The sequence below is a fragment of the Pan troglodytes genome, chromosome 1, assembly GCF_028858775.2.
Source record: "Pan troglodytes isolate AG18354 chromosome 1, NHGRI_mPanTro3-v2.0_pri, whole genome shotgun sequence".
Lineage (NCBI taxonomy): Eukaryota > Metazoa > Chordata > Mammalia > Primates > Hominidae > Pan > Pan troglodytes.
In genome coordinates, this window is record NC_072398.2 from 216,591,631 (window position 1) to 216,608,721 (window position 17,091).

The following is a 17,091-nucleotide window of genomic DNA, read 5'->3' on the forward strand; positions in this document are numbered from 1 at the left end:
GAAGATATCTGGATGATTTCTTGTATGAATCACTTGTGATACTGACCATAACCTCGAATGCGAGTCTAGAGTACCTATACATTAAAAGGCTAGGACGCACACTCAACAGGACATCATAGGAAGTTCGGCTCATCCTGGGAGCAAGGCTTCTAAGCAACATAGAAGGTTCAGGAGAAAGACCTGGGTGCTGGAACAAAATACCCAATCTTGTCTTTGGGAGACAGAAATCAGCTAAGGAAATAAAGTGGTTTTATTAGTAAGTCAAAGGGGAGAGAATTCATAGTTCAATAATACAACGCACTATTAATAACCAAGAGTTCTATCTAAGGAATCCCAAAGTCTGCTAAACTCCATGCCAGGCACAGTATGTTAGTCCCTTAAACCAGCAGATCCCAAGCAGGGAATGCTTTCATCCCCAAAAGGATATTTGGCAATTATCTGATGATGTTGACTGTCACATAATGGGGTTGCTATTGGCATAGATGCTGCTAAATGTCCTAAAATGCACAGGACAGACCCCCGCCCCCACAACAAAGAATTATCTGGCCTAGAATGTCTACAGTGCTGAGGTCAAGGACCCCTGCATGAAACCAGCCCAGTCACTCTACCACAGAGGTGTTACCGGCCTCATGTTCCAGATGAGGAAGCTGAGAGCTGAATGTCCCACAGTACCTACATCATATCACCAGGATCTGAATCAAGCCTCGCTCATTCCCTTGAACCCAGATTTATTTGCTGCATTATCTGGAAGATAGAAGTGAACTCATTTCATAACAATGAAACTGAGGCTCAGATGTCAAGTGTCCCGCCCTGCATCTCACCATGACCAATGATTCTTTGTCCCTTCTCAGTTCTTTTGAAGTCAGTGATGAAGGCAAGGGCTCCACAGCTCAGGGGTTAGAGCGCAGGTCTTGGGAAGTCAGTGATAAAGGCTGAACACAAGTGACTCCATCTCAAACCACTGAGCGGCAGCAAGTGTCTCTTCTCCTGTCCATTAACCACAACACCCCTAGTAATTAACTTCTCATTTTTGCTCCTTTAGTACTATAATCTAGTAGTTTTATTGCTCATGTTTAATTCACTAGCTCACTCATTCATCACCATTTATTAAGCTCCTCCTGTATGTCGAGCTGGGTCAGAGACAAATAAACGAGAACGATTAATACATGTCCAAGGGTTGGCAAATGATCACCCCAGAGCTACCTGTTTTTATAAATAAAGTTTTATTGGAATACAGCCATGCCCATTTATTTACGTGTTGTCTATGGCTGCTTTTGCATTATAACAGCAGATTTGAGGAAGTGCAATCAATATTTTATGGTGCCCAAAGCCTAAACTATTTATTATTTGGCCCTTTATAGAAAAAGTTTGCCAACTTCCACACTAGCTCCACTATTGAAGCCACAAAGGGGAAGCACTAAAATGAACTTCAAACCAAAACAAGAAGCACTTTCATCTATGCCTATATGAATAACTATAATATCCAGTAGTTTGGGGAAATCTTAATTTTTTTTTTTTTTTTTGAGACAGGGTGTTGCTCTACCACAAAAGCTGGAGTGCAGCGATGCAATCATAGCTCACTGCAACCTCAAACTCCTGGTCCCAAGTTGATCCTCCTGCCTCAGCCCCCCAGGTAGCTGGGACCACAAGTGTGCGCCAACAAGGCCAGCTAATTTTTAAGATTTTTGTAGAGATAGCGTCTCACTATACTGGCCAGGCTGATCTTGAACTCCTGGGCTCAAGCAATCCTCCCACCTCGGGAGGGTGCATAATCTTATGCATTTCATTCTAATACAAACCTAAAACTCAAAAGCCCCAACACATTTTGATGCTCAAAAATACTTTCTACTTTTCTAGAATCCATTATAAATAGATCTTCAAATGAAGTTCCAATGTCTATTATTTCTATTTTGCTGTCAGAAGTTGGGAAAGCCCAGAAGAATGTTCCTTGTTGCACTGGAATTTAAACAGAGATCAGAGTCCCAGCCATTGGACTTGCCACTTAGGAGTCAGTGGACCTCAGCAGGTCACCTGCTGCACTGCAGAGACCACTGGGTTGATACCTCCCCTTCCATTCCTCTAAGATGCACAGAAAAAAATGCCCCATTCCGATCTCCGTGAGTTTTCTGCCATACTTTTGGCTTGTGATCTGTGGATAAACTTCCATTCACCCGAGTCCAGGATCTGGGCATGAAGCTGGACCACTTGCTGTCCAGGCAGTTACAGCCACAGCGAAAGTGACCACAGGCATCTAAACAACAAACGGGTTAGCTGGAGAATTCAAACCCACATATTTTGGTTGCATATTAACCCAAAGACCCGAATAAAAGATCTTCTAAAGGTCTAATGGGATCTCCCTAAAGGGACAGTGAAAAAGAGAGAGAAATTAGGCAGATTTATTGTGATTGCTACATCCTGGCTCCGGTACCCAAAGAATACACACATCCACTAGTCTCCATGCAGGTGTATTTTCCAGAGTAAAAGACCCTAAATTATGATGGTATAGAGTACAGAAAAAAAAAAAAAAATTCTCCACAGGGGAGCCATTGTCAGATCTAGGGCACTGAAATAAACAGGACATTCTCCTGGTGTAATCCCTGACCTTGTTTACAGATCCCTAACTGCTTGTTAGGGAAACTAGAAGAGGAGAAACTCTAAGCTCAGGCAGTAAGAAGACAGGTCACTAGGGCCAGGCATGGTGGCTCACGCCTGTAATCCCAGCACTTTGGGAGGCTGAGGTGGGTGGATCACGAGGTCAGGAGATCGAGACCATCCTGGCTAACACAGTGAAACCCTGTCTCTACTAAAAATACAAAAAAATTAGCCAGGCATGGTGGCGGGTGCCTGTAGTCCCAGCTACTCGTGTCCCAGCTACTCGGGAGGCTGAGGCAGGACAATGGTGTGAACCCAGGAGGAGGAGCTTGCAGTGAGCAGAGATTGTGCCACTGCACTCCAACCTGGATGACAGAGTGAGAGTGTCTCAAACAAACAAACAAACAAACAAACAGGTCATTGGAAGAGAAGTCAAATGTTTGTAAAACCCCACTGAAATGAGGAAAGAATCTAGTGTAAAAAATTGTATTCATTTGTAAAAAATGGATTCCCCTTTCATCGTGGGCCACTCATTGGACAGGAGGCTCAGAGTATGAGGGCACAGTCTTGAAGTGATGGTGTCTCCATCCAGGCCTTACAAGACGCAGTGGCCCATGCCCAAGAGGGCGTGGCCCAGCCAAGGTCAGACTTCACCCAGCCATGAGCTATGGGGCAGTTCTCTTCCCACACTGTGCAGCTGGGCCTGATCTTAGTGTGGAGAAAGGGAGGGGAAGTTGGTTCAATAACCAGCTCAACAATCTTAGACAAATCAACTTAAATTGCTGTGCCTCAGTTTCCTGAGCTGAGAAATAGATTGCTGTGTCTACCTCAATTCAATCACATGGACCACTTGGAAGGGTCCACTGGGATGATGCCTGTGAAAGTCTTTGGATTCTGCAAAGAGATGTCTAGGTAGAGAGACTGTAGCGCTTCCCAGGAGCCTTCTTGATTGCCAAGAAAACAGGAAGAGTGAATAAATGCAGGAGAATCCTGAAAAAAGGGTGCTGAGCATCAGCTCTGTAAATTGATGTTCTACCAAGCTCTTGTTTTAGAATAAATGCAATAACACTGAAAAAGTTAGAGGGTGGGTTTTGAGTTGACTCATGGTAGAACCAACCGCGGTCTTGACCAGCCGAGTTTAAACAAGGTTGTTTTTTGTTTTGTTTTATTTTGTTTTTGTAGTTGCTGATGAGAATGACCCAACCTGTGGAAGCTGACCATGAGATCATGATCCTTCTCTACAGGACTTCCATTAAAACTTAAACATGCCTTTCTCCTCCAGCAGGGCTGCCTGGTACCATGTCAAATTGCAAACAGGGCACTCTGAGCATGTTTGCCCGAGAACAGGCTGACCATCCACACAAAATGGCACCCAAGCCTTGCCTTTCTGTTAACTCCCAAATCTCAAGATGCACTGAATAGTCCTGTTTTTTCTTGCTTTACATAGTAAACTTTATAGGAATAGGAAAAGCAGTCCAGTTGATGAGCACATTAATTAAGATAATCAATACACATATAATTCCAGGTCATGTTTCCCCAAGTATCATTCGTCACGCTCTATGGTCCCACAACTGCACTCTCCAGGCCCAGTATCAAATTTCTAACTCTCCTACCTTGCCACCATCAAGAAACGGTGAGCGTATTCTTGCCAATTTCAAATGGCAGGAGTGGGGATTAAAAAAAAGAGATGACATTAATCCCACTGTGTTCCAAGTTGCACTTGCCAAATTAAAGCAAATACGCCATGTTCAATGGTTTAAATACACCATGTTTAAGTCAATCAAGGAAAATGAACGAATTCATTTGTTGCAGCTGACCAGAAGTCTCGGACCTGGCTGCGAAGATGATACAACGGGTGAGCTTACTTTAAAAGATGCAGGTATGCCTGTCCTGAAATGCACATCTTTTTTTAAATTCTCTTTGAAAAGAGGACAGAAAAGCTATTATTCAAGATCTAAACCCAGTATCATCCACATCTTCTTTCTCCTTAAGACGCGCTCTTTCTCTGGGGGAGAAGGTCCCAGGTAGTAGCTGTTCTCTGCAGTGTGCAATTCCAATCTATCCAAACAGTTGTACTTTTTAATAATCTATCACAGCCAGTTTTAACCCCTAGTGGTGAAATTAATGTATTTTCCAGCCTGTTTTTATTACATATTACCATTGCCATGCACATCTGTGAAGGCTCCTGCATTTGTCACTTCATTGTCTATTTTTCCATTACACCCATCTAGACCTTTATTAGAAAATTATGTTTTCATGTCAGTTATACCCATGAGGCTGTGAGTCCAAGATAACTCAGTCCCCATCTTATTAAATCTGTGGTCTCTGGGCCTATGTGCCCAATCTCTCACAATAGATGGGGACAGAGAGAAGCGAGGAAGAAGAAAGGAAGAAAAATGAGGAAGGGACAGCGTTAAGCAAAATAGCAAAACCGTCCTACTGGCACGTCTTTGGGCTACCTGTGACATCTGGATATTCTCGTCTTAACGAAGCGAGCAGATTTCAGGGTCAGTCAAACGTGTGAACCTGTGTTCTAATCCCCTGTTTTTCTGTTCACTAGTGGACTACTTTCCAGAGCTTGGAAAAGCAACTTAACCCTTCTAAGCTTCAATGTCTTCATCTGTGGAATGGAGAGGATAACAATATCTAACTCTCTGTAATATGAAGGTAGATTGAGAAAATGTTTGTTGAGCTCATCACAGTATCTGGGAAAGCCTCAACGAACACTGGCTATTGCTCTTATTGCCCCCTTGGATGATCTCAAAAGTCACTCTGCCTCCCCAGTTCTGATCCTGGAACATCCCTTTTGCTAAAAATGAGTCATAACCCCACTAAGAAGCTCTGGGGTCCACTGTTCCCTTTCCCATAAAGGTAGGAAGGTCAAGTCCTCTCTGCGATTCTCTTTGGTCACAGCCCAGCAGTGAGGCAGAGAGAAGAGATTCTCACATTTGAACATGGCTCAGCACTAAGCAGTCCTCTTACCTCTGGCCAGACAGGAGTCCCTGCTGGCTACGGATTCTTCAGAAGTGACAGAGCATATTTTGTCCAGCAGAACTCTGAGGATTGACGATGAATGAGTTAGTGTCCGACATGCAAATCCTAATTATAATTGCTACAATGCCAACATTAGAACAATAACAGTTTCTTGGGCAGTAATGGGAAAAAGGATGCCAAGCTCCAGAGCATCCTGATGGAGACGCCAGGCAGTCTCTGGAATCACACTGGCTTGTGTTTGTATCCTGGCTCTGCCACTTGCTAGCTCGGTGACCCTGGGCAAGTCATGTGACCTTTGTGTGCCTCAACTTTCTCATCTGTAAAATGACAAACACTGTACTTACCTCATAAGGTGGTTTAAAGGATTCGTTGAGGTATTATAGGTAAAGAATTTGAAACAGTGCTTGTTATATGCTATGTAAGCACTCAATTAAAATCATCTATCATTAAATCGATGATCCTCATGATACCATGTATAAAGTAGACCAAAGTCCACACACCCCATCATTTAGTATTCACCCATCCATCCATCTATTCATTCAGCAAGTATTTACTGAGCTCTTACATTATGTACAAAGCACTGCTCTAGGTGGTGAGGATACAGTAAAATATAGATAAAACTCCCTGACCTCACAGAGCTGTCATTCTAAGACTAACATTTGAAGTCTCCCCTAACACCACTGCATAAAAAGCAGTTCGCAACCAGGGATAATTTTGACCTGAAGGGGACATTTGGCAACTTCTGGAGACATTTTTAGTTGTCACAACTGGGGTGTGAAGGGTTCTACTGTCATCTAGTGGGTAGAGGCCAGGAATGCTGCTAAATATCCTACAACACACAGGACAGCCCCCTGAGAACACAGAATTATCTGCTCCACATGTCAATAGTACTGAGGCTAAGAAACCCTAGCATGAAGGTATCTGTTTGAGGTTAATAAGTCCTCTGTTGGGCATGGTCTTGGGGTGCTAGAGGCTACTGAGGCCACAGAGAGAGAACTCAGGCAAAAGAAAAGACATGGGATGGATGGAGAATAAGGCTGCCACAGACTCTGGCTTTGCCTGGACTCATTCTTCCCAAGAGAGATGAAACACACGAAGTCCAAGAAATTGGAGCCTCCAAGTCCAGGATCAAAATAGTCCTTTTTATTAGTGATAAGTGGCCCCTGGGCTGCCAGTCTTGCAAACAGAATCCAGTCCCCTCTTTGTCAGTTGATGGCTGAGAGGCTGGTTGATTGCCTAACTCTCAAGCATAAGACTTTACCATAAGGACCCAGGAACTACCACCAGTCTAGGGAAACAGGAGTTTAATCAGGAGTAGAGACAGGGCTACAGCTCCCTGAACCTCCCTAATGCAACAAGCCAAAGGATGCTTCTGACTTAGGAGGCAGGGCAGAGAAGCATACACAGGTTTAAACAGCAGAGAGACCTAGTGGGTTTGCATTCCTGGCTCAGTCATGTGGCAGTTGAGTGATCCTGGATGTCAAAGTGGAATGAATAAGAGCACAGACTCTAGAGCCAGAGCTTGGTCACTTCCTGACCATATGCCCTTTGGCAAGTAAATGTGTCATCTCTGTGCCTTAGTTTTCTCCTATGGAAAATGGGTACAAGCATGGTACCTGCCCAATAAGTCATTATGAAGATTGAATGCATTCCTGAAATGTATTAATCCAGAAAATCACTTAGAACAGTATCTGGCTCAGAGTACACACTATGCTGAAGTCTGCTACTATCATCCCCATTGTAGTCATCACTAACTCACTGCAAACAAGTGATTTAGTTTCTCTGAGACTCAGTTTCCTCTTTTGAAAAACGAGCATTACATAGTTGACCTGGAAGAACATAGGTTTGAATTGTGCAGGTCCACTTATATGTGAATTTTCTTCCACCTCTGGCACCCCTGAGACAGCGAGACCAACCCTTCCCCTTCCTCCTCCTCCTCAACATGAAGGTGATGGGGATGAAGGCCTTTATGATGATCCACTTCCACTTAATGAATAGCAAATATATTTTCTCTTCCTTATGATTTTCTTAATATTTTGTTTTCTCTAGCTTACTTGATTTCTCTACTTAATTATAAAATACATAATACATGGGGCATAAAAGTATGTATAAGTCAACTGCTTATGTTATCTGTTAACTGTTTATATGATGCTATGTTTACGTTATCATAAGGCTTCCGGTCAATAGTAGGCCAGTAGGAGTTAAGTGTTGGGGGAGTCAAAAGTTATAGACAGATTTTTTACTGTGCTGGGTGGGAGCCAGCTATAGTTGCCACCTCGCTGGCCTCAGGATTCAATAATGCATGTTAAGCGCTTGCCAGGGTAGTTGATATATTGTAAGTGCATATTATTATTTATTAAAAAGTTTGACCAAAGCAATGAAACCAGTTCTCATTTACTGCTACATTAAACCATTCACCTTGACCAAAGAGAAAGAAACTACAGGCTTCAAGATGGTCCCAGAATCCCCAGCGTCTTGTGGCGTGCCCAAAAGGTAAGTTCTGAGAATAATAATAGTGAGGTATGCAAAGATGAGTGGAGAATATCAGCTTCTTTAAGAGGGCGCTCTGTTCTTAATGACTCATTACTTCACACAATCTGTAGAGCAGAGGTAATATTGGGAATGGAAGGCCTTTACATCCCCACAAAGGTAACATAGCGCTTGCTGTGGTGGAAGAGGACAGAGGAGAAGGGAGCTGGGCAGGACACCTCCTCTCCCCAACTTCTCTCCACTCTCCAGCCTGACTGGAGAAGTGGGCAGAGGCCCTGGGGCTCTTTGCTTGCAGGACTGCCTGTTCCAAGCTCCATCTGAGCTCCTGTGCTGAGGTCTCAATTCATCAGAAAGTAAAGGGGCAGGGACCTTTCAGAAGCCTGACCCAAGGGTCTGACATGACCCAGCCAACAAAGCCCGCAGAATAAATTTAGCCCCAATGATCTTGTACCACACAGCAGCCACCTGCTCAAACAGTTGTTCTTGCCAAACTCATTAAAACTATGTTCAGCTTCTTTCATGTTTCCAGCAGCCTAGGACTCCAAGGGGGTAGCAGGAGTGCCCACAGAGCACAACCTCGCCTCCACCACTTGGATCAAGGTTGCATCAAACAAGCAAGAATGTTCTGGTGTCGTGCAACCACACGGGGCGGAAGAAGGCGTTCCTTTCCCTGATCTTCTTCCAGCTTCTCCACAACTGAGATGGGCCTGGCAGGGGATTTGGAGGGTGGTGGCAGGGGAACTGGAGAGTGGTGACAGGGGTCAGCAGAACTCTTAGCTGCTATGAATCGTCAGGTATGATCTGCCCCTGTGGATGGCCACCCTGTTGGCTTCGGGAAAGATGTCTTTTCCTAAATGATTCTTTCTGAACCCACTATGCCTGCAATTCAAGGCACCAAGGCAGTGCAATGACTGCTGGCGGTGACACTCCTGCCATATTGTGTGCTACTCACCCTAATATGCAGCCCAAACACTGAGACCTATTTCCATGTGCAACATCGCTTAAAAACCCATTCTCTGGGCTCAGCAGGCAGAACCCCCTGATATATGGCAGGGGGTAAGAAGCCAGGGACCAATGTTCAGGCAAACCATTAAGGTATGGAAAGAACAGAGGAGTTCATGTTGATTTCACTGTCCTTATCTACATAGCCCAGGAATGAATATATAGATTTATAATACATAAAGAAAACATGCAGTGAATGTGGCCAAATCCCAAGCTTGACCTTCTGGGCCCCATATGATATGCACGGTGAGCAGGCAAAGTTCCAATGAGCTCTTGCCACCTGCCAAGCCCATCTGCTACAAACACACTGGCAGCCAGGAAGTCACACATTATAACCCTATAGGATTCCTAAAAAGTGCCAACAGTCTTCTTGAGGAGTAAGAGGGTAAAGGGATGGAGAGAGGGCCTATCATGCCTTACCCTGGGAAGATATGTGACCAGGCTCCTGTTAGATGAGTCAGGTCAGCTCAGACTTCTGGGGTGCATCAAAGAGGTGTTGGAAAACCACTAAAAATCATGAAGTGCACAATGGAAGCATGAAATTAACCAGAATCAGAGACTTGACTCAAGAGGTCCTTTGAAGGCATTTTCCAAAGACAATGGAAAGATAGTAAATAATCCCCAATCAATAAGTAATTTCAACCACACTGTACTGATCTGTAAGTAATCTCTTTGTGACCACGCAGGACAATTTTCAGGGAGAAGTCTGAATCCCCATCCCATGACAGCCTACCAGGTTAGGAAAAGACACAAGCTATTTTAGCCCCTTGATCTGGCTGGAAAACCATGGCGCAGGCTACTTGCTGAGCTCTGTAACTTAGTGGCAAGCTGACAGAAGGCCCGAGATTCCCCAACATTTTGTTCCATCCTCTCTGCCATTTGAAAATTCTCTTTCTCAAAAAAGATAAAAGTCTACTTAGGAAAACAAGAGCAGAGGCAGAATGAATTGAGAAGGGGATGCCAAAAGACAGAACTTACTTTGCAAAGCGACAGTGTCTAGCGTCTCCACAGACTACTCACACATTCAATTCACTCCAAAGGTAATTTATACTTCACGAAAGAGTTTCCAGTGTTGTAGTAATGGTAGATAAGAGCTGTCAGGCCTTAAGTAACAGCCTATTTTAATGCCTGGAGAGAAAAATACAACTTGCACGCATTTATGGAAATGTACAAAGGTACAGGAAACCGACCCTTGCCTCCATCCCATTCTAACAAATGCAGTAGGCAGGAAGTCCTCCACACCAAAGAAAGATGCTATCAGCACGTCCACTTGCATAGGAATACAAATACAATTATTTCTTTAACAAAGAAAACTAATGACAGTAGGCATACATCCTACTGGGCATTAAGTATTTTGTTACATACAGTTAACACCTATTTGAATTGGGTACCATAGCACTTAATTGTTTTGTTCTATGCATAGCAAAGCAACCAACTGAATCTAATATTAGTCATTCATCAGCTGATAAAACATTTTCAGAGAAACAAACTGCTACATTTTCCCCTCAAAGAACAGCAAGCATTTTAAACACATTTTCCCAGAGATGTTATGCTGAGGAAAACAGCTTAGAAATGTTACTTTAAACAAATCCCTTCTCTGGCTACCAACAAAAAGACGAATTGGAACAAATGCTTGGCTCTGTTCTTTCCAAGCCTCCTTCTGTCCACCTGTCAAAGGCTGCCGTGACCCCACCGACCCAAAAGGCAGCCTCTGGAGCTCTGAAATGTGTCACCCTGCACGGACGCCCTCTGCACTGTATGCCAGCATTCTCATTAAGGATTATCCAACTCAGTTGCAGGAGGGAGAGACAAGATGGGCTGGCTGCCAGGAATTCTTTCAACACAGATTCTGAAAGAATATCCTCCCAAGTGCCGAAAGCCCAGATTTTCAGCAGTTCACTTTCTACATTCTGTTACATAGCAACCATGCCAGCTCACAGGGGGTACCAACCAAGTTAATATTTTGTTTAAATGACACACTGCATTAACCTGCTAGGAAAACCCAAATTTTCTTCATCAAAAGGGGATACCAACCTACCTACTGCTCGTTGTCATCCCTGGAACAAAACAGCCAATGATGGATTGATGAGTTTGCTTCATTCATTTAAAAAAAGAATTTAAAAAACAAAAACAAAAACATTTGAAAATGAATCTAACAGTCTCTTGGCAGAGGAAGCAAAAGGTGACTCTTTCCCAAAACCATTTGTACTAATATTGTTAAAGTTACATTAGCATGCATTTAATATGTGCATAATGCCCTTTCGTTAAAAGATGACTTACACGGTTGCATTTTGAAATGCAAAGATACTCGTTTTATTCAAAACCTTGATTTGAAAACTGATAACTCAATGCCACTTAAACACTCTTAGGGTCTGGGCCCATTGAACTGCACCAACACAGACAAAATGAAAACACAAGACTAATTTGGAAGAACAGTCAGAAACCCTGAGGAGCTGAGCCTCTGGGAGCCTCCCCGGAGGTGTATTACGAAGAATCAAGTGGAACCCAATCAATTGCACTTTAAAATTAACTTGTGTGAGAACTCAAGGCTTCTTTTTAGGATAATGAAAGCAATGGCAAAAGAAACTACCAGACCACCTCTGCAGAGGGTTTCTGTGCTAGCAGGATGCTGCCACAGGCTATGAAAAAAACAAAAACAAACAAAAACAACTCCCGCCCCCATCCAAAAAAAAAAAAATCCTCAAAACTTACAGAGGCTAAATAATGTATCAAGTACTGTTGCTACAGACAAGTAAATGATACCCCACTGAACTTATACGGGGGCTTGTTTTCTTTTCAACCATCACATCTGTTTCAATGCATATCAGTTTAGACGGTTATGTGGCCAGCAATCAAGTAGAGTTTAAACCTTTTAACATTTTATTTTCTGATTATAAAAATCACAAAGTGCCCCTAGTAAAGATTTTGAGACATACCAATGTACAAAGAGGAGAAATCAAGACCACCCTTCATCCTACCACCCACAGCCAGCCACTGACATGGGCAGGCACAGTCCTGAGAGCGTATAGGAGCTGCTGGTTTTATGTGTTTTTAAGGATATCCAAGAGATCCAAAAGCCATTTTCATTTCCACAGCCCTGTGCGTTTGTGTAGGAAAAAAGAACAAGGAATCAGCCCCCTGTTGCTCCACTACAACAATTTAACCATCCGCGAGTATGTCAGTTTCCAAGTTGAGCATGTGGACATCATTACTGCATTGACTGCCTTAGCCTGCCCAGTCTACAACCAGACCCAGGACTCAGATAAAAAGCCACTTAACTTTTCCTTCGTGGAGAAAGGGGCAGACGGTGGGAAATAAACGAGCATTGTTCAGTGTCCTTTACTATACAGCTTTTGATTCTTAGCAAAATGCCAGTTCTTAGCTATTTCTTTAATGTTAGCAGAGCCTCTGCCTATAAAAAGTGAAGCATTACCTTGCAGTCTGTCTTTTTTTTTTTTTTTTTGCACAGGTTCCAATGGAGAATGTTCTTTCGCACACAATGACATTGCGAGGATGACAAGAATAACCACATGTCAAGCTTGCAGCAAGCACTAGGACCACAACACCTTCTCACCATTACGTCATGGCTACTTCCTTACCAAAGTACTCCCCCCAATTCCTAAGACTTCCAACAGGCTCCGGGAGTACCAAGTTAAGATCTGACTTGGAATTCGACATAAAACTGCACGTGGGCAGGCTTCACATCTCACCTCAAAGAAAGCACACCTTCCCAGGAAGATAAGGTGGAAACAGAGACTGATGGAGAGAACCAGATTCTTAGGAAAACAGACTCTCTCAACCCTCAAGAGAAGCTCTTGAAATGACAACAGAACCAGAAAATCATTTTGAGCCACTGAGCAATTGGTACCTTGCACTTCAAGTGACATATTTAGACAAGTGGCCCTCATGGACTGGAGATTTTTTTCTGTCCTGTTCTGGATTTCAGCAGTTTAATTTGCAATTCAAATGATATTAATAACCAGTGATACTGTTTCTTAAAGGGCAATTAGGCAAAAAGAAAAAAAAATCCCCCAAAGCCTGCTTACCCTTTTACTTTCTAAGTCACAGAAACCAAACAGTACATTTTAGGGAATGCCCCATCCGCCTTTATGTCTTGCAGGGGGTTTCAGAGCTTAATCTCCGTCAATGTGAACACAAACCAACTGTCTTTTTCTTCCTCTTCTCTAAACCGCAGAGTCCCTTCAAACGGGCTCCCTGCAGCCCACCACCCTAAGCCTTCATTTCTCTACCGCTCAACCTTTGAGGTCTACAGTATCCCCCTGGAAAGTGCTCTCGGTGTTTATATTTGCGGAAATTTAAACTCCCTGCTGAGCTGAGCATCTACTGTTGCATCTATAGATTCCAATGCCTGAGAGACCTCAAATGAGAAGAAAATAAAGTCCAGATGCAACTGAGCCAAGGGATTTGGCATCCGCGGAGAAAAGTGCACAGCAGTGCAATCCTCTATCCCAACCACGGCGGCAGAGCCCGGAGCTCTCTCTGGGAAGGAGCCTAAGGAAGTGGGGGGAACTGTGCCATTCACCCCTGCGGGGGGTGGGGAAAAGGCCCCGGCATGAAAAGTTTGCCACGGAGCTAGGGGGCTGGTGCCACGGAAAGGGCACTTTCTGATGCCGGAAGGGACCCGCCGGCTGCGCCTCGCTCAGGCTGGCCGGGGCCGGTGTGACCGTGTGACCCCGTGCACACTGCGCTCGGGTTTTCGTGAATGACAGCAGCCTGCAACTCCCAGCCGGAGAGCAGCGGTGGCCACCGCCGGGCGGAAAGGGTTACAAGCCAGAATGCAAAGCGATTTCGCCCCGGGCGTGGGGGACCCCGGGTCCCCGGCCACCTCCGAGGCCGGGCGTGCTCTGCTCGCCTTCCTCCGCCCTGGGCGCTGGGGCGATCCTACCTTGCGCTCCGAGCTGGGGGTTCTCCATGTTCGTCGCCGCCGAGTCCCCCGCCGCCGAGGCGCTGGCCGCGGCTCCCGGGCCCGGGCCGGGGCCGCCGCCGCCGCTCAGTTCCGCCAGTCTCCGGTTGGTGGCCGTGAGTTCGGCTCGCAGGTTGGTCACCTCCTGGCTGGCCGACTGGACCGCCCCATCGATGCGGAGCGCGAGCTGCTTATTGTCTTCCATCATGCTCAGGATTTTGGCCTGGGGGCGAGAGAGGTGACAAAGAGCTGCATGATGCGCGGGGGGCGCGCGGCCGGGCACCCCCGGCTCTACCTGTTGTGTCCCCCGCGGCCCGGCTCGCCCGCGCCCCGACCCCCAGGCACCGGCAGCGCCGGTTCCTCCGGCGCAGGAATGACAGCGGCGCCTCCAGCCCGAGCCGCGGCGGTGGCGAGGCGGCGGGGGGAGGAGGCGGAGGAGAAAAAAGAGGAGGAGAAGGAGGAGGAGGAGCAGCGATCGCCGAGACCCCGGCGGGCGGGCGCCGAGAGCTGCTCCAAGAAGGACACCGCGCGCCGCCAGGCACTCTTTAAATGGAGCCTACCATTCGCCGCCCGCTCGGGAGGGGGTCTTCGTCGGCGGCTGGGGGCACCCTTGGCCTCCCGCGCCCCCCTACTTCGGAGACACACCCCCCGGGGGGGCAGAGGCGGCGGGCGGCAGCCGGGAGGGGGCCAAGGTGGCGCCCCTGGCGAGGGGCAGGGGTCGCCTGGACCGAGGCCGGCCCTCTGTCCCCTCCCTGGAGCGGTGGGGCAGCCCCCGCCCTGGAGAACTGGTGCCCCGAGCAGTGCTAAGGTTGGGGAGGCGCTGGGTGCTCGGAAGAGAGGGTGCTTGGAAAGGGGGCCTCAGAGGGGAGCCGGGGTGGATCTCCATGGAAGGGGGACGCTTGCGCCAGCTCAGGAGTGGAGTTCGTTCTCCACCGGTTCCTTAAACTGCGAGTACGAAATCCCCAGAGGGGAGCTGAGCTGGTGCCCCGCGTGCCTCTCACTCTCCACCCCCCACCCGCCGGCCAGACCTGCGCTGCCCACCCCAGGAGGGAGCGCCTATCTTCCTCGGCGTGGGCCGCTGGTGCTCCCGCCTCTCCACAGCCCTAGCCCTGTGTGTGCACCCAGGTGGAGGAGCAGCCTTAGCCAGCTCCTAAGCTTCTTAGCTGGGCTGAATATTGGCGGGGACAGAGATGAGGTTGAGAGATAAGAAGGAAGGCGTCGATGGGGCTTCTTCCCTTTCTTCTACTGGGAGCAGAAGAGTTGAGCCCTGCTGCCTCAGTTTACCCATCCCCTCTTCACAGAAGAACTGAGGTACCCTGACGTTGATATGCCCTTTCCAGCTCCTCTTTCTCTCCCAGACCACAGGCTTTGCATTTTTCACTGGGGCCCTGGATTCCAGCCACCAGACCTTGTTACCATAGCAAACTTCATTCCATGCAAATAGGACAATTTAAAACAGCCAGCAACCCTCTGGTCAACAGGGCGCCATCATTCCAGCTCAGTCAACCTCCGGAGAGCAGCAAAGAGCAGATTGCAGAAGCCAGTGGGGTGCTGCAAGGAAAAATGAGGCTGCCCACCCTTCAGGTTCTTACAGGAAGCCCATAAGAACCAAGCAAAAACTGCGTGCAGAGTGCTTTTATATGCATTCTTATCTCTTGTGAGTGAGGATTATTATTCCCATTTTAGGGATAAGGAAACTGAGGCTCTGCATAGGGTTAAGCAATTTACTTAAGGGGCCCGCAGAAAGCAGGTGACAGCGGGACTGGAAGAAAGTAATCATCTGATTGCAAGTTCCTCCTGCTGCGCCTTCAGGAGGCCTTGGATGATAGATTTCTCCCCCCTTTTCTGTGGAACCATAAAAACAGTCTTGCTCCATTCCCCTGTGACCACTAACAAGCTTTTGCAAGAGGGCAGGATTTGATGGTGGAGCATGTGGCAGGAAGACACAATTCTTCACTCTGTCCGCTCTGCTCAGCTAATGGGTCAGTTCAGGGATCGAACCCTGACCTTAACCTCATTAACACAAGTTCTGACCAACTGGACCAACCAAGGCACTTAGAACTGCTTAGTGTATCTGCAAACCAGGATTCAGTTCTTTGCAGTCTTTCAGTTACGTTATGGGAGAGCATCAAAACTACAGAACTGTGTGGATCTTGAAAAAGGGGATGCCGTGGTGCAGCCATTGTGGAAAACATATTAGCAGTTCCTTGAACAGTTAAACATAGGATTACCATACGACCCAGCAAATCCACTCCTAGGTATATGTCCAAAAGAATATGTCCAAAACAAATATCCAAACAAAAATTTGTACATGAATGTTCATAGCAGCACTGTTCATTAGTAGCCAGAAGGCAGAAATAACCCAGATGTCCATCAACAGATGATTGGATGAACAAATTGCAGTATGCAATGGAATATTACTCAGCCGTGAAGAGTACTGATACATGCTACTACGACGTGGATGAAGCTCCAAAACATTATGCTAGTTGAAAGAAGCCCGACATAGAAGGTCACATATTATACGATTCAATTTATATGAAATATCCAGAATAAATAAATCCATGAAACAGGAAGCAGATTGGTGTTTGTCAGGGGCTGTGGGGAGGGAAGAATGAGAAGTAACTGCTTAATAGGTGCCGGGTGTTACTTTGTGCTGACTGATGAAAATGTTTTAGAACTAGACAGAGGTGGTGGTGGCACAACACGGTGAATGTACTAAGTGCCATTGAATTGTTCACTTTAAAGGGCTTAATTTCATGTTATGTAAATTTTACCTCAATCAAAAAGTCATATATGCAAATACACAAATAGAGAGGATGGGAATGTTTTGGAACTAGGGCTTCTGAGCAAACAGTTAAGAGTAGCTCTATTTAGAGGGGTGTGTGTGTGTGTGTGTGCGCGCGCACGTGTGCGTGCACTCACACCTCTGGTATAGCACTCAGCAGAAGAAACAGTAATTTATCTGTTTACATGTCTCTCTCCCACTTCACTGGGAACTTGTGGGTGGGGGAAGGAGGGTTATCCGGCTTTTTATGTTATTCATCTTTGCATCCTTGCCGCCCTAGCCCGTAGTAAGTGTTCTGTAAATG

At 46.2% G+C, this 17,091-nt stretch overlaps 1 protein-coding gene across 6 annotated transcripts in view; it reads right to left on the minus strand.

Annotated features, from left to right (window-relative positions):
- Window positions 1-17,091, minus strand: part of KAZN (kazrin, periplakin interacting protein) — a 1,230,044-nt gene that overhangs the window by 505,525 nt on the left and 707,428 nt on the right. For 4 of the 6 annotated variants that reach the window (XM_513047.8, XM_016936358.4, XM_063785892.1 and 1 more), the window contains exon 3: window positions 13,985-14,225. In XM_513047.8, coding sequence (XP_513047.3) covers window positions 13,985-14,225 — 241 coding nt within the window. Of the gene's footprint in view, window positions 1-13,984; window positions 14,226-14,347; window positions 14,512-14,562; window positions 14,582-17,091 lie in introns of those variants that run through there. The other 2 variants (XM_063785898.1, XM_016936569.4) reach the window with 2 other exon arrangements.